This window comes from Lissotriton helveticus, chromosome 2_1, assembly GCF_964261635.1.
Source record: "Lissotriton helveticus chromosome 2_1, aLisHel1.1, whole genome shotgun sequence".
NCBI lineage: Eukaryota > Metazoa > Chordata > Amphibia > Caudata > Salamandridae > Lissotriton > Lissotriton helveticus.
Window position 1 is genome coordinate 1,398,341,640 of NC_136059.1, and position 22,208 is coordinate 1,398,363,847.

General features: G+C 45.3%; 1 protein-coding gene across 1 annotated transcript in view; it reads left to right on the forward strand.

Annotated features, from left to right (window-relative positions):
* Positions 1–22,208, forward strand: part of LOC144820261 (dynein axonemal heavy chain 6-like) — a 1,187,310-nt gene that overhangs the window by 959,583 nt on the left and 205,519 nt on the right. Inside the window, exon 33 of the mRNA XM_078677850.1 lies at positions 4,581–4,688. Within this exon, the coding sequence (XP_078533976.1) occupies positions 4,581–4,688 (108 nt within the window). The remainder of the gene's footprint in view (positions 1–4,580; positions 4,689–22,208) is intronic.

Here is a 22,208-nt window from a genome sequence, read left to right on the forward strand (position 1 = left end):
TCTGGAGTTATTAGTAGCGCAACGCTTTTGCCACCCCCCACCGTCCACTGTCTCTGGTGGCTAGCAGGGTTCTGATTGTGTCAGTATCAAATAAGGCCTTGTGTGCGCCTCTGTTTATTGGGCGCAGTACGCTTTGTCTCCACCACACCAGGGCCTCACCGCCAGCTGAGAGTCTTCTGTGGAGCCTGTGCTTCGCCAGGGGCACCTGGTCCAGCCCAAGGTGCCCCTTCCCCTCTCGAACGGCACAGAAGCCCCGTGAAGGCCGCCTGTGTGTCCCCCACGCCTCTCTACTGCAGAAAGCGGGGAAGGTAGGGCACGGCTAAGGCCTTGTACTCCACTCATGCCGGAGCCTCGATTTTCCTCCCTGCGGGCCAAGTTCCCAGGCACCACTCACTTGCCTCGCACTCACCGCCTCCCCTCCATCTGGGTCCCGCACAGCAGGGTCTGATCCTCGCTCAGCAGCTCCGATCTGCCCGCAGGATGCTCTGGGAGCAGTTGTTCGGTGCAGGGGCTCCGGGGCTCGCCCTCCAGGTTATGGTGCCGCCGCCATCTTGCGCCTTTAGTCCAACACTTTTGCGACTTTTTCTCCGTCGTATGGGCACCTCGGGACTCCGCTGTTCAGCTTTCCAGGTCTCCTCGGCTCAGGCACACCTAATTCCCGGTAATTCAGGGTCAGCACACGATTTTAATCAGGATAGATGTCGGATATTCGGCGAGGGCTTAGGATCCTCGCTAGAGAGCCGCCATTTGTCTCGGCTGTTAGTCACGCCCCCGTTACAGCTCTCTTAGCCAAGAGAGCTAAAGTGAGGTTCCTGGATTCAGAAGTAGGCTGTAGCTGTTATTCCTGCTACTTTCTGATTCTGAAAAAAACCAAAGGGTTGCAGCCCATTTTAGATCATCGGACCGTGAATCTGTTCCTCAAGAAGGAGGAGTTCAAGATGCTCACTTTAGCTCAGGTCTTGTGTGCCCTAGACCAAGAAGACTGAATGGTAGCTTTCGACCTGCAGGATGGGTATTTCCACATCTCTATCCTGCCAGGCCGCAGACGTTAACTGCAGTTCAAGGTAGTCTGCAATTACTTTCAGTTTACCGTGCTCCACTGCGGCCTTACCAGTGCCCCTTGGGTGTTCACCAAGGTGAAGGCGGTGGTCGCAGCTCATCTGCGCAGGTTAGGGGTGTCAGTCTTCCCTTACCTCGATGACTGGCTGTTGAAGGCGTCATTGCACCAGTCTTCCACCTTCAGACTAAGGCGGACTACCTGCATTTGCTGGGTTTATTTATAAACGTGCCATTTCGGACCTATCCTCCCAAGTAGCGAGTCCAGGATATTCAGGTTATGATTCCAATGTTTCAGCCTCTATCCTCTATTTTGGTGAGACTGACTCTGAGGCTCTTGGGACTCATAGCCTCCTGCATCTTGTTGGTAAAGCATGCTAGGTGGTGTATGCGGGCTCTGCAGTGGTACCCAAATTTCCAGTGGGCACAGCATCGATGAAATCCCACCGATGTGGTCCAGATCTCAGAAGGAACTGCAAGAGATCTGCAGTGGTGGTTGATGAACCCCAATTGGTCAATTGCAGACCCCTCTCCCTTCCCCAACCAGAGCTCACAGTCGTGACAGATGTATCACTTCTGCCATGGGGCGGCCATTTGGAAGAGGTGGAGATCAGGGTACACTGGTCTCTGGCGGAGTTCGGGCTCCACATAAATTTGTTGGAGCTTCGAGTGATTCAGTTGGCTTTGAAGGCATTTCGTCCCTCTGTCAGGGGGAAGTTAGTACAGGGATTCACGGACACCATTACCACGTGGTACTGCAACAAGCAGAGCGTGGTGGGGTCATGCACCCATTATCAAGATGCCCTGCGTTTCTCGACATGGCTGGAACAACAGGGCATAACCCTGGTGGTGCAACACCTGGCAGGTTCTCTGAAGGCGGACAACCTCAGCCTTTGATGCCTAGCAGATCAAAAACGGTGTCTCCAGTCAGAGGTGCACAAGGTCTCTTTCAGCAGTGGGGAGAAGCTTGGTTAGATCTGTTCGCCTCCAAACAGAACGCGCAGTGTCAGCAATACTGGATGCTAGAGTTTCCAAGGTGACTATCGCTCGTCGATGACCTTTGTTGTGAATGGAGCTTAGGCCTGCTGTAAGCCTTTCTACCCATACTACTCCTGCCCAGGGTTCGGAAGAATATCAGGGGCGGCTGGGCCCAAGTAATTCTTATGGACTGGACGAGGAGAATCTGGTATCCAAAGCTTCTGAAAATGTGTATCGATCCTCCGATCAGGCTGCCCCTTCGGGTGGATCTTCTATCGCAGCAGCAGAGAAAGGTCCTCCTCCTGAACCTGTCAACTCTGCACCTCCATGTGTGGAGATTGAGCAACAGCAGTTGCTGCCTTTTGACCTTCCTCACAAAGTATGTAACGTTATCTTGGCGGCCAGGGGGCCCTCCACTAAGACGGTATACACCAGCCATTGGCAGAAATTTGTAATATACTAAACAGAAAGGTCTATTGACCCTCTTTCTGCTTGTCTTTCCACTGTTCTTCTATTTATGCTACCCCTTGCCCAACAGGGCTCTGCTTTAGGAACTCTCAAGGGTTATCTTTCTGCTTTATCTGCTTTTTTGCGGCTGCTAGAGCAACCCTCTCTCTTTCGGTCTCCAATTGTAAATAGGTTTTTGAAAGGACTGGCTGACTTGTTTCCACCCATGCCTTTTGTTATGCCACAGTGGGGCCATAAATTGGTCCTCACGTATCTTATGTGCGCTCCCTTTGAACAACTGTCCTCTCTGGCTGCTTACTATTAAGACAGCCTTTCTAGTGGTGATCACATCTGCCAGGGGGTGAGTGAGTTCCGGGCGCTATCTTGTACCCCTCCCTTTATAATGTCTTTTCCAGACAAAGTGGTGCTTCGCACCCATGCTTAATTTTTGCCAAAAGTTGTGATCCCATTTTATCTGGGTCAATCCATCACACTGCCCACTTTCTTTGCTCTCCTATATTCCTCTAAGGAAGAGTAGCGTCTCCACCGCCTGGACCCAAAAACAGCATTGTCGTTCTACCTTGACCACACTAAAAAGTTCCGGGTGGACGACCAACTCTTTGTGGGGAACGTGGGAGCTAAGAAGGGGTAGGCAGTAAAGAAAAGGACCATCTTTTGCTGGGTCGTTCTCTGCATTAAGATCTGCTGTACCCTGGCCAAGAAGCAGCCCCTTGAGGGATTAATGACCCAATCCACCAGGGGAAAGGCTGTGACTACGGCCTTGGCTTGGGGTGTCCCAGTACTGGATATTTGTCAGGCCGAAACATGGGCATCTTTGCACACATTTGCCAAGCTCTACTGCCTGTACAGTCAGTTCCGCAGGGCCGAGCATTTTGCCCGTTTGGTCCTACAGGACTTTCTAGTTTGAGGTATTGGTCCTCGCCCACCGCCGGGATGGTATGGCATGGGTATTTAATTCAAAGGTAAGGAATCTGCAGCTAGAAGTCTCTATCAGATGAACAAGTTACCTTTGGTAACGCATTATCTGGTAGAGACTCTATCTAGCTGCAGATTCCTTACAGCCCCATCCATGCCTCCTCACTTTGCAGACCGATTTTGTTAGGGTTAGGGTTACTCCCCTTTTCAGGGTCCTAGTTTTGAACATGACTACTTCAGTTACTTTGTGGCTCTGCCCTTCTGGCGTGGAAAAAACAAAAAGTACTGACATCCGCGAGCCCCGGTGGTGCCTATATAGGAGACCGCAACATCATAACTGATGCTACAGACGCCGTCACGCAGAGCCGAATGGAGCCACCTGACGGCACGCACAAGGGGCATTGCTCAGCTAAAGTTCCGGATCCAGCCTGACACCTGGGAATCTGCAGCTAGATAGAGTTTCTACCAGATAATACGTTACCAAATGTAAGTAACTTGTTCATAACCTAGTAAGTAATTGGATTGTAGGCAGACCAGATTCAGTGACTAGGAGCATATTGCTCCTTTTATGCCTATGCACAGGCACAGAATGGGATCACCATGCTGCTGAATCTAGTCACTTTCACCAACAACTCAAATGTGCTACTGTCACACATGATTCTGCCTTTCTTACCCATTTATACTCATCATCAAACACCAGGATTGGCCACAATAACTAATTTATATCACGGCCAGCATTACCCAGTTGGTAACCATAATTATATAAAAATCATCTACAATATAGCCACTACAGGATAGCAAGAAAAATGACAACTTGTCAATTACTGGCTACTATAATGGAGTGTATAGCCCTGATTGTGTCCAAAATGCCCAAAATATGTGTCAAGGATGAACCCGTATACAAAAGGGATAACCAGAATGTTGTACAAAATAGCCTATTTATAAATATATATTTCTCGAATGTCACCAAAAATACCCACTTTATATTGAGAGTAGGCCAGTATTATATCAAGGATAGTCAGTATGCTGAGCGCTTTGCTGAAGATGTATGCTGAGAGTATTCTGTTTTTGGCATCACAAAGTGTGTTGTATGCATTGTTCTTGCTTTCATAACTGAATGAACATTACTTAATATGGGAACAATTTTCTGATTTGTAATCTAGGTCATTGAAGCGAGAGAACCCAAATCTAAATGAAGATGTGGTATTGATTAGAGCTTTAAGAGACTCTAACCTTCCAAAATTCCTTACTGATGATGCTGTTCTCTTTAGGTAATGTGTTTTTGTTTGAATTTTCTATGTTGTGTTAAAATGGTATCAGGGAATCACTATGTGAATCTTCTAAGCCAACCTGAATACATCTTGATGCGGATTCTGAAACAAGTCACATAATAGTTTTCTGAGGGGCTCTAAAAGTTACTTAGAATTCATAAGTTATGATTAGTTCCACAATCCTTCACTCTCACAACGGCCATGAAAAGTTTAACCCACACACCAAATGCAATGCTTATGACCTCACTGTCCGTTTGCACTAAACCTTTGGACAGGATCCATCAGGAGTGATACTCTTTTCTACCTCTCACAACTCCCAGAAATGACCACAAATACAGACATATGAGAGCTAGTAGTAGGCAAGGAAAAAGGTGAACAAGATAAGAGGGGAAATAGAGACATAGGACACCACTTCTTCCTCATCACTTGGTTGGACAATGCGCTCTACGAAATGTAGTAAATTAGTAGATTAAATCCCAGTTCCATTAGTTCGGAAAAAGTTTGGGTCAAAGTATGTTTTCATTAGCAATACAACTTTAGAATGTTTAAGGTAACCCCTTAAAAACCTAAACCCCAGTTTCAGTAGTTTTCAGATTAAGTTCAAGTTTAAATAATTAGCTTTCATCGACCACAGGACTCAATATTTGCTATAGCTTCTTAGAAAATTACACGAGTAGCAATAGTCCAGATTAAGTTAAAGTTTCCAAAGTTTTTTTCCACCAACAATACAAAATACTTCCCTGTGATCCAGGGTTGATGCAAACAATCCTCGCAGGCAATTAAGAGAATCCGGTATCCAAGTTGCGATGGCCTGGCTACAGTAACACTGTTGCACAATTGCCTAGAAAGAAGCTTTAAACCATGACAAAAGTTAACCTCAATAATCCAACATGGCCGCCCTATCTCTGGAACATCTGACAGTTGCCTGCTGGGAGTTGTAGTTCGGCGTGCTGCTGCCCAGTGCTTCCTACATGCATGTGCAACATCAGTCCATACACTACCAGCACTCTGCAATCACCGCTGTCCTTCCCTTGATTTTAAGACATCCAGCACAACAGGTTTGACACATCATATCCACATGCATGGACAACAGAGAGTAGTAAGCGGTACCATCAGTGTCTCTGCTGGCAATGACAATATCCATACAAATATATAAGAACACCATGGTATTAACAAATATTCAAACCAATAAATAAAACTGCCTTTATAGTTATCTTTCGTAATGTTAATAGTAATGTTAATGGTAATGTGTAACATCATCTCGAAAACTATTTACAACCTTTATAATTGCATCTGCTAAATCAAGGCTGAGGTCATGAGCGCTGCATTTTGGTGTGCGAGTTATGGTTTTCATAGATGTTGTGTTAGATATGGATTACACCACTAATCATAGCTTAACATTTCATTAATACTTAAACAGAACTATACATTGATTGTAGTATTTTTAAGTGCATTTCAGGTTTTTTTTATTTAAAAAAGTTAACCATTACTTCACTTTAACCTTGCTCTTTTTTAGTGAATTTCAGATTTCAAGACTATTGTTCAATCCCTAGTCCTCTCCAAACTAAACTACGGGAACGCCATCCTTACAGGGACGCCGAAAGCTCACCTAGCCCCACTAAGTTCAGTCCTTAACATGGCAGCTTGACTCATAACTGGGGTAAAAAGGTTTGAAAACATCACACCAACCCTCCACTCCCTCAACTGGCTGCCCATTGAAGGCAGATGTACCTACAAACTGGCCTGTATCACACACAAAACCCTTCACTCACATTTCCCTAACTACCTAAACCGCAAATTGGTTAAAGCTGGAACATCCAGTTCCCTCAGAAGCTCCAACTCACTCCTTCTCATTCCTCTGAAACTGAAAAAGAAAACCACCCAGTCCCGATCCTTTTCTGGTAACGTACCCAGGATATGGAACTCACTCCCGATTGACCTCAGATGCAACCCCTCTTTCCCCTGCTTCAAAAGGGACCTGAAACTCCTTCTCCTCAAGAAATCCTTTACCGTCCAAGTCAACGAACCTAGACTTCAATAGCCTAGTTGTCCCCTGCTCACTTGTCCATTTAGGATAGATGGTTATGGGAATGTTTCAACATCTTGACCTTCCTGCCTACCCTCCACAGTGTGCCTAATTATAATATGTTGCTTATATCCTCATGTACCTTTATGTCCTGCGGTGTAATGTTATGCCTTATTATAATGTTTAGCTTATATCTATATACATAATTATAATGTTTAGCTTATATTCGTTATGCATCTCTAGGTCCTGCTATGCAATGCAATATTTGTTCCCCTATGTATGTAAAGCTCTCTGATACTCCCGGTTCTAGCTAGCGCTGTATAACATTTATAATAAATAAATAAATACCCTGCCCTTCTGCAAACAACCTTTGATTGTGTGCAGTAAGGGGCTAGTCGGAGGGACTAAATTGTGGCCAGGTCATGCACTGTACCCTTCACAGTTGGCCAATCCCAGCTAGGCTTTCTTATTTTTGCAGAGTTTTATATAGCGCAAACTTGACCCGAATCTGGTATCAGAGCACTTTACATAGCACCAGTTACGTTACATGAGGGCACACATTCATTTTTGTTAGGCACGGGGAGATTAAGAGATTTTCCCAGAATCACAGAATGTTCAGCGTCATTGCCGAGACTCGAACCCAGTTCCCCAGATTCGAGGTCTAACGCCCTAGCCGTTAGGCCAACTCCTCTCCCCTTGGCTTGACTTCCTTTGTGTGGCGTAAGGGTTGAGCATAGGGTCAGTCCTGCAGACACACCCTGCATCCAATTTGCAAGGAGTGGCCAACATCTACTGCACACAGCCTTTGGTCTGGTCTGCAAAGGTTGTGGAAGGTACAACATGGTCCCCAGAGTCTTCAAGTATTCGGGAACCCTAAGGCTAAGTCCCCAAACACCTAGAATTTTTTTTTAGAAAATCAGGCCTTGACCAAATGCCAGGCTCTGCTAGTAATCCCAGTTTTTGCAGGATTGAAGGCCATGCGCAGAGAGAGTTGGCTGCCATGCATCCAGTCCTCATTGTGCACCTCCCAAGTCTGATTGGGCAGTGGAAGGTGTTGGAAGTGATATATGATCTGGAAACCCACAAATGTACTGAAAAAGTTTTTTGATGGATACATCTGTCTCTGGATTCCTCACCTTTTGAATATACCCCATGCTCAGCGTTCCATGGAAACTATTCTCCATAGCTCTCCCACGTTGACGAGGTCGTCACATTGCCATGGCTCCGCTCGTGACTCCGCGTGACGTGCTGATGTCAGTTCCCTTTTTTCCGCTTCGTCAGCGTCTAATGGGTTTTACAGGATCTCCATTTTATGGGAGATTTCTTCTATTCTGTAGGTGCAACTTTGTTGCTAGTGAAGATGTCTGCATCAAAGAAGTTGGGCCTTAACCCGTGTAGGTAATGCGGAGGTCAGATGTCCATCACTGACCCGCATGAAAACTGTCCCTGGTGTTTGTCGTAGGACCATGACTTTGAAGCCTGCTCTTCATGTCGCCAGCTGAATCCGAAGGCCTTGAAGGAAAGGGAAGCCAAGTTATTCATGCCCAAAGCCAAGATGCAAAAGAGAGGTCGTCGGAGAGCTCTACCTCGTTCATAATCGCCGTCACCCCACAATTCGAGGTCATCAAAAAGAAAACACAAGAAGAAGCGGCACCATGGGTCTCTGCATTGTTCTTCTAAAGGTGGTTCACTATGGTTGACGTCCCCGAATCCAAAACCTCGAGAGCATAGAGAAGAGTTGTTGCTGACTCCATCTCCAAGGATGTCTCCAACTTTGTCCCTGGCTCAGAGGCCTATGACTCTGCCCCTGGCTTCGAGGTTGATGACTCAGATAGAACGACCAATACCAGACCTGCATTTGGTGATCCCTCATGTGACACCAGTGCCCTCAAACCAGGAACTGGTATATCCAGCATTACCAACTCCTGGATCAGATCCTTCCACATTTCTGAATGCTATGCTTAGCATTTTTGCCAGGTCAGTGACACCACCTGGTACGCCTGTGGGCACCATGGGTCCACTATCATGCTCATTTCCAGCAGGCACCCTTCAGGCCTAGTATGCCCATGACTCCGGTGGCTTGGCCTCCACCGGCGCTGAGACAGCCAATGCCATTGCCATCACAGTAAGGGCGTGACTGTTTGGCAACAAACAAACCATCTCTGGCACCATCTGGATCCGAACCGACTCTAGTTCACCCGGAGCCAACTTCACCAACTCTGCCTCCTTCGGATCAACCTTTGGCGCTAGTACCCAAGTAACCGTCCCCACCTTTGGTTCTGCTGATGCCGAAGATCAGATCCCATAGGAAGCTCAGAGATTGCTGGAGGAAGAAACATATCAAGAGGAGCGGGAAGGTGTTGTAGAAGGAGAAATTATAGGACTGGATCCAGACGTTGAAGATTTAGAGGAGTCCAGTGGTCTGGATACCTCCTTGAGTGGGAGTTATTATCTCTAAAGGTTTAGCACCTCCAGAGGTAACTTCTTATCATGTGGTGATAAGAAAAGCTATGGATATATTTGACTTGCCTTTCCCTTCTGCAGAATTGAACTCCAACATAGTGACAGAAGTGCTTCATTATTCTTCAGAGTTGTTGTTACCCTTTAATAAGGCTTTGACAAAGCCCATACTTGAGATCTGGCAGAGCCAATGTCCTCTGCTGCACTTTCGAAATCAGTGGCCAGAAGATATAAGTCAGCTCCAGGGAACACTGTATTTTTATCTTAACAGCTCACACCCAGGAGTTTGGTGGTTCAGGCCTCATGCCGATATGTGCATGCTTTAATGAACTCAGCAAGGGAGGTCATTCCAAAGCTGCCTTGAGATCTCCAAGGTAATTTCTCTGAGCTGTTGAATGACGCTCAGGTGGCAGGCTACCATGTTATTAAATCAGGACTGAACACTGCAGACTCAGTGGCAAGAGCCATGGGTTCTTCTGTGGCCACAAGAAGACATGCCTGGTTGAGGGGATTGAGCTTCTCGCTAGATGTTCAGGGTACACTTTTAGATTTGCTCTTTGATCCGTTTCATCTGTTTGGGGCCAAGGAAGATTCTGCACTACAGAGATTTAAAGACAGCAAGGTGACTGTGATAGGAAAATTTCATCAGACTAGGGACATCAGGAGTCGTAAAGTTAATCATAGGATTACTTATCCCTTTACACATTTACTTCTAATGACCCATGCCCATCCCAGAAATTTAGCAACTGCTATGTATATTAAGGGGCTGGGATTTGTACAGCTAATTCTAAGGGCCAATAGTCCACTCCGAGTGCCCAACAATTTAGCCATTGGGCGCAACCAAGCTCTACGCGGGGAAGAGTATGCTTGACATTCGAAGAGTAGGTGGCTAATTGTTTCCTTAGAATTCGGGCAAAATGGGCATGAGGGATTTCCACCACTAGACCACCTGGATGTAAATGCTCTGACAGGAATGCTGCCGAGTCTCAATTGAAAGTAAAGCTTTCTGTCCAGCGGTTTAGTTATGTCGTCCCAGAATGGCTCAAATGACGTCTCGTCCTTGAACCCCATAAAAACCCCGGTTAGTGAAAGTGGGGGAGTGGACCTAAACAATTTGGAAAATATCATTTCCAGATACATGCCCTTTAAGGCTTTTTTTGACGGAAAAGTAGCATTCGTCGGGTCCTCCCATGTCTCCACCAAACCCAGCTCTCTGAGAATCGCTCCAATTCCATTATACATTTTAATACTTTGGTAATGGACTGGTAAAGAGACCAGTACAGGAAGGCCTGTCCCAAACAGAATGTTTATAAAAAATTGTATATAGTTTCTTGTAAATGCATAAATGCAACATCAAGCGAAGGGGATGGGATGTGATACAGGCCGTTGGTGGGTGGGGTGCATCGACATTTCGACTCGGCTTGTGCATAGAGGGTGACTTATACCTCCGCTGCGAGTCTTCTTCTGGATGAAAAGCGGGTGGGGGCAACCTAATCGTGGTGCCACACAGGTATCTCAGGTATAACACTGGAGGTTGAGTACTTAATGGCTCAGTCACAGTTTTCCAATTGTAGTGAGCTGAAATCCACTCATGAGGGCCCACCTTGTGAAGTCCTCACCGGTATTTAAAACCATGAATTAATTATAACATGGTCATAAGACATCTGAACTAATCTTTCAAGATCTTGTAAGAAAAAAGCTGGGCGCCGGACGCCTCGTAGAATCCCTTCTGCCAAGTTCAAGTACCATAAGATGTGGCATGGACACAACAGACTCTGTGGGTCAGGCCATGGCTTATGCAGTGACGCTAATGCATCTGGCTTGATTGGCAAGTTCAGGCTTTTTGGAGGCGGTCCAGTTGACTTTGTCCGACATGCTATTTGATGGCGCCCATCTTTTTGGGAGTCAGGTAGATGCAGCGTTAAGACGCTTCAATGGTAGGCAGAGAACTACAGAGTCCTAGTTCTACATTTTCTGTTACTGTTTTGCTTAGCTTGTCCCAAAGCTGGGGATATATGCTTTTATTGGTCAAGGAGTAGCTTTGTTAGGACATTGTGTATGTCCAGTATCAGTTTAATTTCTACCACCTGTGCTCCTGTGAGTATCAGTCGTTATAACCTCAGTACCATTTTCTTTCTTATTTGTTATTGATTTAGATGACTGAGAGAGGTCCCTTTGTTGCCTTCCTCTGAGAAAGGGCTTTCTGCTCAAGGGCTATCATTAAGAGATGTAACTTCCGGTATGGAAGCAGATCTGTTGCACGCTTCTTCAAATCAGTTCAGTAGACAAGTTGCATGGATTTATCCTTCAGTGTTTCTTTTAGAGATATATTGGTATGCCAGTTGTAAGGTCCTCTTTGGTTTCTTCTATTAGAGTAATCAGTGGTATGTTTTTGCTACTTTGGTGGGTGCTTCAGAAAGTTGAAGCAGTGCGCTGGTAGTCTCAGTGAATATGCTTTGAATTCTTTTAAATGCATGCGCATGTGAGTTTTTTCTCTATGGCACGGAAAAAGTTTCTTGTAAAGGCACAAATAATACATCAAATGCAGACAATTCCCATCCCTGTTCCATATTGTGGTCCTCTACATTGACAGCCTTAGGGTTTGTGGTGCACAGTACGGGCCAACTTGTACCAAGGCCAAAATAAATTTGAAGGCTTGCTGTCCTCGGCCTCAGACAATATGTCCTAGTTGTCGGTCCATTTGTGTCTCTGACAAGGCCGTCAAACATCCATAAAGGTATGAGAATTAATAACCTGTTTTAATACCCGGTGAGACCCTTTTAAAATAGGAGGATTTTGGGCTGTATAGAAAGCTTTTCTTGTTAAGTTCCTATGATGTTTTTGGCATACGTTGTTCTGTCTGATTGACATTACCTGTGTTATGAAGAGGATGTGCCTATCAATCAATCAATCCTTTTATTTCGACTAGCAGCCATAAAAAGTTACCATCACAAAAATACACAATTCAAATCCGTTTCAATAAAAAACATCACACAACATCCTATTTACATTGGGTTAAAAATCATCAATGATTAAAATTAGTGGATAATGGGTAAAACAACCTACTGGACCCAACACCATAAAGATAGTCCTATTGAATGGGTATTCTTCATAGGAGTAAAAGTTCATATTTAGTTAAAAATAGGTTAAATAGACGGGCCATAAAAATAACAATATCCCCAGTGTGAACCTTTGTAAAATAGCGCATAAAAGGTAATAGGACACTACATAAGCCTCCTATGCCTTGTGCTACAAGCTGGCTATAGTAGGCGGCGCATTGTCTATAGCCTTTTTCCTCTGATTCCAAGCACACAGCAGATAACGCAATACTGCCAGTGTAAATATTTGTTCAAACGCTCCGTCCATCATCCCCTTTTGTATCGCTTTGTTCGCCCTAAGTGTGGCAGGGTATACTCAGACGTGAGTCCCTTGTTCACTTGGCCACTGGATTCAAGATAGCCTGGCTGATGAGGATTATGAATCCGAAACCGGTCCCAGGATGCTTGTTTCCGGTCCAGGGAAGACATGGCTTGGCAGTTCGGGCTGGACTGTTCCCAAGAGGCACAGGGTCAGACTGATTTGCATATAGCCATGTCTGAACTGGGGTGGCTGAGTGAACTAAAGAATGGTGATGGATTAAACCCAGATCAGTTGACTGGGGGTGAGTGTTTGATTTGTTCAAACGCTCCGTCCATCATTCCCTTTTGTATCGCAGTGTAAATAATTCGCTATTGCCGCTCTTAAGGGGCCTTAGTGCTTCCCTCCAGTGTCTCACACCCTTAGAGTTTAGTGCCACTTTTAGCCATTTCTTGCGCTGATTACTATATTGTGGGCAGAAGAACATAAAGTGTTCAACAGTTACTATGGTGGTAGGGCAATTTGGGCATAACATGGTGTTTGAAAGTGACTTATCCCACTTTGTAGTGTGAGTTCTCAGGCGCAGTATGCCACACCTGAATTGGACATTTAAGCACTCAGAGTGGCGTGGATACACCCGGTCCATGTAGGGCTCTGGGCTGGGAGAGCATTTGTGGAGGAGAAACTGGCCGGTAATAGTATTTTCCTGATGTACTTTCCACATTCGCAGTACAATTTCCTCCCAGAACTGGAATTTCACGCACAGGTGTCACTTTTGATGATCTGCTCTGTGGTGTTCCACAGGTTAGCCATGTATATTCTATGGGATAACACTTTTATCACCTTCAGCCAGGGTGTATTTAAGTCCCTATTAAGGGACACTAGCTCTTTCACACAGTCTCTGTACTTGCTATTTCCCTAGTGGACCAAAGTCTTATCCAGAATAGTAGGGGTTTGAGTTGAGCCACTAGGTGTATAGGGTTGAGGGCTAGATCAAATCTTAGTGGGGTGATAGGGAAACTTGGGGAAGATTAAAAAGACCCCTTATAAACTTATTTACAGTTCTTGTCAGCATTTCTGCTTGAACATGGCCCCAAATCTTAGCACAATAAGTCGCTGATTCTATACACGGAAACGACCGGAGACAGAGCGCCTTCTGAAGCAAACCTGTACTTCCTCCCTATGGCGGCAGTTTTCAGTTAGAGGGTGGCTTTGCTTTTCTCCAATTGGGGGCTCCACATCTGTTTGTCACTCAGCCGAACTCCCAAGTAGTCAAAGTATGGAACTTTTTTGAGGCAGACCCCCTCCATGTACATGTTGCCTCTATATGTTCTGTGGGGGTTAATGGTCATAACTTTGGACTTTGAGGAATTAAGCTCAAGACCACCTTCCTTGCCAAAGGAGACAAAAGCATAGGATGTACCTAATATTTTCACTATTTCTCAGTTTGTGAGGAATTATGACTGTTGTTTCCTCCAGGGTATATATGATATAAGGATTTATGTCAGTTCTTTATGATACCTTTTGACTGACAGCATTTTCTCATGGCAAAGTCACCTACAGTGTTGTTTTGGTGGTTAGTACCCTTTTTCACTGATTTGCGAATTTTTGACGTACCTCTCAAATCAGATTGACTTTTTGTATACGGAGTATACAAAACAAAATGTGCTGCTGTGTTTCAGTCACTTAGTTATGGAAGGAGCTATATCTAGATTGTAAGTCTTGTGCTCTGTTGACACAGGATTTCAAAGGCCAAGAGTTTGAATCCTGCCAATGCTGTCTAAGTATTCTAAGGTGCTGTTACTTCTTTTTCTCACTTGCTTTTGATGCTTTAAGTGTGTCTATGGCTCAAACTTGTGTTTTGACTGTAGGGCCACAGCTTTAAAGGCCTTACGAGGGCGTACTTTTAAGCTCCTTTGGGTCTGCCAGTCGACACCAGCAAGCGGTACTAGGTTTTTCTGCCCACTTGAAGTCTCTGATGTGTTATACCGAATACATATATCTCCTTACATACATGTATAGGTATATGTTATTCATTGGGATTTATATAGGAGTTTATATAGTTCTGGGTTGAAGTATCATTTGATATGACGGGGTTCAAATTAGTATTGGCTTTTTTTTCTTGTCATCTTTTGCAATGCTTTAGATATCCTTTGCATACTGTTTTTGTCCAAACGAGGTTCATGTATCGGTGATGGACTATTGTTCATTTCTTTTCTTTGACACATGGATTGTATTCCCAGATTTTTCATTGATAGTTCTTTTGCCTTGGTTTTATTGGGGTGCAATCTGGAAGTCCTTTTTTCTAGATCTTTGCCAGTACGGTTCTTTTCTCATATTTGTTTCCTGTTGTGAAAGATGCGGGTACATAGCATTAGTTTTGTCTTTGGCTCTTTTGGGCCAGGATTTCTTTACCCCTTTCGGGGTTAAAGAATACTGTCAAACTGCTGTTAGATGTTGGTTTGGGATTTTAGCCCTGCCTATTGAGGCTCGATTCTCTTATGCCTGCATGACTGTTTTTATTACTCATATGGTCTGTGGTACTCACTGCGGGTTTTGCTAAGAGCTAAGTTCCTTTTCTGCTAATCCTACTTATGTTTGCTTGGTTGTTAGTCATGGCCAGCTAGTCCTCTTTGAGAACTTTGTGGAGCTATATTGCAGAGTCTCCCCTAGGTGGGTATAGCTATGGTACTTAATTCAAAGTTAAGGAATCTCCGGCTAGATGTCTCTATCAGATGTACAAGTTACTTACTTTGGGTAACGTAATATCTGGTAGAGGCACAGTCTAGCCGCAGATTCCTTAATCCCCAGCCTATCCTCCCCGCTCTGTGAAAGACGCATGAGGTAAAGGTTATACTCTTTTTCAATACCTGTTTGTACACCAGGTATTCATTGTCTCACGCACTGGTGTGACTTGTAAGTCAACTTATGGTTGTTTTATGAGTCTTGTGATGTTCCTATCTTTCACATCCATTAGTGTGTGATATAGGGGAGGGGTGTTTCTTCCCTTGCAAGGCTAGTTTCCCAAAGGAGTGCAGGGTTCGTGTAGCCTATGCCTCGTGGTTTACTGTGGAGTTTTTACTCTAAACACTTTTGCTGGTATTTGTTTACCATTTGGTGTTTATTCGTGAATAATGTTCAGAGATTTTGATCTATTTTGACACACTGTTTCCACAGCCAATTTCTAAGGTGACTTGCGTTATTGCACAAAATGTTTTACAGAAGAAACTAACGTCTGCATGCTGAAGGGGACTTAAATGGTTTCACTGAGGTCATGTCCAGAGACAATATAATCTTGGAGCCATACAATGCCGTCCCCCGGCGTGCAGCGGTACTGCTGAAAAAATGTCCGGATCCAGTCTGGCGCCACAGGAGAATTCAAAGTTAAGGAATCTGCAGCTAGACTGTATCTTTACCAGATATTACGTTACCGAAGGTAAGTAAATTGTCCATTCAGAACTTAACTTATAAACTGCAAGTAACGAAAGGATCTCTCTGACAAAAGCAGTAACCCACTGTTCTATTTACATTATTTGCACTTTGTGATCTGCATGTCACACTTTCTATGCAGCAGGCATATTAACCCTATGCGCTACCTTACCATGAGCCAAAACTGCCACTAGACAAAACTCCGGTCTTTCTCCAGGAAGAACATTAATCTCCGGTGCATTCTTGAAATTTTTATTGATGCCTGAAAATTGCTGGAGGCAAGAACTTTGCGGCATGTGCTTTTACAACTATAATATAAAAGCAAACATGGCACCCTCACCCCAAGTAAGTGCCCAGTGTGAAGATAGAGCCGGCCCTATCAAATCGCAGGGGTTTTTACTTTTTGTTTGTAATCAAAGCTTCACTTTAACTATTTTTTTTTAGGAATTTCTGAATTTTTTAAACCTACATTTAGATGTTGTAACCAAAGCTAACCTTAAATTCCCTTCAATCCCAATTTTCTTATAGAGAGAATATATATATATTAGCCAAACACATCAAAAAGTCAGACTTTCCATATTGTGCTATGTGCAGGATTCTGTCTTCTATAGTTTGCACCCTGAGTTAATGATAACAGTGCTGGATGAAGGAATAACTGGTCATTTTGAGTTTTGCACCTGTAAATGGAATATAAATATAGAACGTGGTGCATATGTTTTTTACTTTACTTGTCCTGTTTTCACCTGCATATTTTGCCTCATTTTAGCAGGTGGAATCCCTGTGTACAAAGGAAATGGAAGCTGTGGTTTTTGTGTAACATTTTTAAGTCCTGATTCAGGCAGTAGACTTGTTACTAGCTGCCTCTGGAATAGCAGACCACTCAGAATGAGGGCTCCAGAATGGATATTAGACTGAGTTTGTCTGATTTTGAATAAGAAATGTCTACATCTACCACCTATTAAGGTATTGAGTAAATGTGCCATGAATGTATTTAATACTACCACAACACAGGATCTGCAAGACCATATAATTGCAACAGACCAATACTTATTCATCAATTAATAATATTGTATTTGTTCTTCATGTTTTATAGTAATTGCAAATCAGTTGTTGATCATGTTTACATATGGTTTTAAACTTAAAAAGTAACATTTCTAATTAATTGAAAAAGTTGTAAGCAACATGTCACATTCTGTTTTTTACCAAAGCACTCTACCTCTTTTAAAATTCCATAACACATTTTCCAGAAGACTGTTATTAGCATTAATTCAAAAATCTCTCACTATATTTAGGCCCTCTTCACAAGTGGCCCACAGTTTGGGTCGATTTTTATCAGACGCAATAGAATCCAACACCGCAGAGTCAGAATTTATTGGGTCTGATAAACAACTCCCAATTAGGAGTTTGCCACAGAATGAAAGAAATGAATAACACTTTTCCCAGATTTGCCTTCACAGTCTATTAAATGAATAAATAGGTCAAGGCAGCAATTATGCCAGTTTTGTAGAGGTTGTGAGCTTGGCCTCTAGGGGTATAAAATCTTGTTGGTGTGAAATCTGGCAGGGCCACCAGATTGTTTCTCTACTTTCCTTGCATGTGATATATCTGTCTTAGATATTTGTAGAATTGAATCTTGTAACCTCTGTAAATTATTTCAGTTCAGTTCAGTAATTCTTTATTCGATGATTAAAAAACCTCATAAAAGTACACATATGTACAAATTAAAAATAGAATTAAATTACATCTGAACAACATCTTGATTTACGTTTAAAATCAGGTAAAACATTTATTCTTAAACGGTCCAATAATTAGCCTTCTCCTCTTGTGTTTCTTAACTTCACAGCAATCTTAATAAAATTCATAATGCAACAAAGTGTCCATGGGTCGTTAGCTCTTTGCAAAAAAAGTAAGGCAGTTTTAGCATGACAGAACTTCTCTTTTTTTTAAAATGTCCACCAAATATTTTCGCCTAGGATGCTTAAAAAAGGGGCACAGAAGTACAAAATGGAGGGTGTCCTGCGGAGACCGATTGTCGCAGCCGCATGCACCCTTCTGATCAATTGTCAATGTAAAACCTGGCGGATCAGCCAGTATATGTGGTAATAAATTAAGTCTGAAACTAGACATTAAAAACCTATCCTGTGCGTTGTGCATCAAATACAGATATGGCTCCATGCCCTAATTATTCTTTATAAAACTGTGGGCACCTACAGAGTGTTTGGTCATCTCCTCTTCTGATAGATACATCTGCCGTGTGGATTCCTCACCTTGTGAATATCCCCTTGCGTCAGCAACATACTGAAATTCTTTTTCCTCGCGCCGACGTGGACTACTGACGTCATAGAGACACGACCTCGCTCGCAACTCCGCTGACGTCACCGTCGCCTATAATAGGCCCACGCCGGCGTGATGACATCAGTTCCCTTTTTTCCGCGTCGTCGACGCTAACGGTTATCGGGAATCTCTGTAGCCAACGGATACTTTGTTGTCTATATTGTTACCATTTTCTGCTTCTCTGTATCCTGTATCTTCGACTATGTCTTCAAAAAAGACCGGCTTCAAGTCATGCAGAGAATGTGGCAAAATGATGTCCATTACCGACCCACACAGCGACTGCATCTGGTGCTTGAGCTCGGACCATGATGTGGATGACTACTCTTCGTGTAAGAAGATGAACCCGAAGGCCCTGAGGGAGAGAGAGGCGAAGCTCCTGGTAGCTAAGATGAAAGCTGGAAAGGAGAAATCGTCGAGGTCCCGTTCTCGAAGGGCGAGGTCGAAGTCAAGATCGAGGTCGAGGTCTAGATCTCGAGGGAGGTCGTCCTCGAAGTCGGCTTCGGATCATGTTTCAAAGAAGAGAAAACATAAGAAGAGGAGACATGAATCCCGACGTCGTTCTGGTAAGGAGTCGAGATCGAGGTCGGTGTCACCGAAGAAGGTACGTTAGAAGGTGGTGACTCTTGAAGTGTCGGATCCAGAACCTGAAGGTGAGGCTTCTCCATCTGAGTCTCGGGCGCCGTCTCCGGCTCCGATTGCGACTCCGGCTCCGAATCCGTCTCCGAATCCATCTCCGGCGCCGTCCCCGGCCCGAGATGAGGAAGAGCTTAGAGAGGATGGGGATTCCGCGCCTATAAATGAGCCGAATCCGAGCACTCCTCGAGACAGGCCTGAGGGTTTTCAACCGCCCTTTCCTGCCCCAGGCCAAGACCCATCTGCGTTTCTCAATGCAATGTATGGAGTCTTTTCAAGGGCGTGGTACCCCTCTGGTGCACCTTCGGGTCCCATGGGTCCTCTAGCTTTTAACTTAGGAGTTCCTCACTCCTATCCTCCGGCTCCATTTATGCCTTACATGCCGGCCCCGACGCCGCCGTGGCATTTTCCACCTCCACCGAAGCCATCGACGCCGATCCCGGCTTCGCCTGCTCCGAATCGGCCTGGAACACATCCCTCCGAGCCATCGAGTTCGATTCCGACGTCGATTCAGAATCCGTCGGAGCCGGTGGTGGATCCGGTGGCAAAGCGTGTCAAGATGAGGTCCAGAAGAGAGGCTCAACGACTTTTGGAGGAGAGGAGGTTCTTAGATTCACAATCTGACATTGAAGAAGGTGAATTGGATGAAGATGGTTTTGAGGAGTTGGCAGACGCAGGAAGTCTGGATTTCTCTCCAGAGTGGGAGTTACCCTCAGGCTCTAGTACACCCTCTAAGGATGTTCAACCCTACCATTTAATTATGAGGAAGGCTGCCGATCTCCTTAAATTAACTTTGCCTACTGCGGAATTCAAATCTAATATTTTGACTGAAGTATTGCATTCTCCAAGTTCAGTGGTGGAACCTCTTCTTCCTTTTAATGATGCTCTGACAGAGCCCATTTTGGAAGTATGGAAAAAACCTTTGTCGGCTCCTGCTGTCTCTAAAGGTGTAGCCAGAAGATACAGGGTTGCCCCTGAGGACCCTGCCTTTTTAACATCTCACCCTTCACCGGAGAGTTTGGTCATTCAGGCTGCATGTTCTAAAAAGAACGTTAGTGTTTTCCCTCAGGTTCCTTATGAGAAGGAGGCAAAGAAGCAGGATCAGGTGGCAAAGAAGATCTTCTCCTCTTCCAGTATGGCATTAAAGTCGTCAAATGCCACTTGTTTGATGGGGAGGTATTTACACGCACTTATGGATTCTTTGCATGTTCTTGCTCCAAAAGTTCCTGATGACAGCAAGAAGGACTTTGAGGAAGTCATCTCTGACGCTCAGGCGGCGGCTCGTCAGGTTATTCAGAGCGGCCTGGATACTGTAGACTCTGTGGCGCGCATTATGGGCACTGCTGTCGTTACTAGGAGGTCCGCCTGGTTGAAATCCTCTGACTTTTCGGCGGATGTTCAGGCAACATTGTTAGATCTTCCTTTCGATGGTTCTGGCCTCTTTGGGAAGAAGGCTGATGCGGCCCTTGAGAGGTTTAAGGATAGTAGAGCGACTGCCAAGTCTTTAGGTCTTCAAATGAGAGGTTCTTCGACTGGCAGAAGATTCAGGGGTTTTGGTCGCTCTTCCTTTCGGAATTTCCGGCAAGGCCAGCAGCATCAGCGACAACAACAGCAGCAGCAAAACTCCTTATATAGGACATATAGGGGAAAGCAGAGAGCACGTCCTCGTGGACGTCAGGCCTCTTCCTCCTCCACTTCCTCCAACCCTCCAGCCCCTGAGAAGCAGCCCTAGATCCGACATTCAGGATCATGTGGGTCCGGTTGGGGGCCGGCTTACCCATTTTCTACAGGATTGGGAATCGGTTACATCAGATGTTTGGGTTCTCAATCTTGTAGAAAATGGATATGCCCTTCCCTTTCGGGGATTCCCTCCAAATTTCCCTCCTTGCCAAGGGTATTGCTCCGAGGAACATCTGTCACTTCTGCAGGAGGAAGTGTTGACTCTGATAAGAAAGGGTGCGATAGAGGTGGTCCCAGAGCAGGAGAGAGGTCAGGGATGCTACTCCCGGTATTTCCTGATTCCGAAGAAGGATGGCAGACTTCGTCCAATCCTGGAACTCAGGATCTTGAATCTCTATCTGAGGCAGGAGAAATTCAAGATGCTCACCCTTGCTCAGGTTCTTCAGGCGCTGCAAGAAGAAGACTGGATGGTGTCGCTCGACTTGCAGGATGCTTACTTTCATATCCCAATCCTGAAGTCGCACAGGAGGTATCTCCGTTTTACGGTGGGATCGCAGCACTACCAGTTTGCGGTCCTTCCGTTTGGTCTTACTACTGCGCCTCGAGTCTTCACCAAGGTGATGGCAGTGGTGGCGGCGCATCTCAGGAGATCAGGGATTCCAGTATTCCCTTATTTGGACGACTGGCTGATCAAGGCAGAGTCGTCAGAGAGAGTGCTCCATCATCTGCAAGAGACAACCCAGTTGTTGTACAGGTTGGCTTTTTCGATAAATGTGCCCAAGTCTCACCTGGTGCCCTCCCAGCGCAACCTGTTCATAGGTGCCGTACTGGACACAACCGTATGTCGTGCATTCCCTCCCCCTCAAAGGATTCGCGACATTCGGGATATGATTCCTTTATTTTACAATGGAGCGGTCGTTCCAGTCCTGAAGGTCCTTCGCCTGCTCGGTCTGATGTCTTCATGCATTCTGTTGGTCAACCATGCACGCTGGCACATGAGGGCGCTCCAGTGGTGTCTCCGCAGGCAGTGGTATCAGCACAACGGAGATCTCAGGGAGTCAGTGAGGATCTCCAGAGAAGCTGCAGCGGATCTGTCTTGGTGGGGCGTGGAAGGCAACCTGTCTCAAGGAAAACCTTTCCAACTGCCTCCATCGGTGGCCACAGTGATAACGGATGCATCCACTCTCGGGTGGGGTGCTCATCTGGGGGATCTGGAGGTCAAGGGCCTTTGGTCTCCAGAGGAAAGGTTGCTTCACATCAACCTTCTAGAATTGCGGGCGATACGTTTAGCGCTCAAGGCCTTCCTCCCTTCCCTTCGCGGTCAGTCGGTTCAAGTCCTGATGGACAACACGACCGCGATGTGGTATATCAACAAGCAGGGAGGAGTAGGGTCGCAGTGTCTCTGCAGAGAGGCCCTGCGTCTCTGGTCCTGGGTTCAGGACCATCAGATTTGTCTGATGGTGAATCATCTGGCCGGAGTGTTGAACGTTCGTGCAGACAGTCTCAGTCGGCAGTTCTCTGCCGACCACGAGTGGAGGCTTCACCCGGAGGTGGTTCACGACATCTTTCAGATGTGGGGAACTCCTCGGGTGGACCTGTTC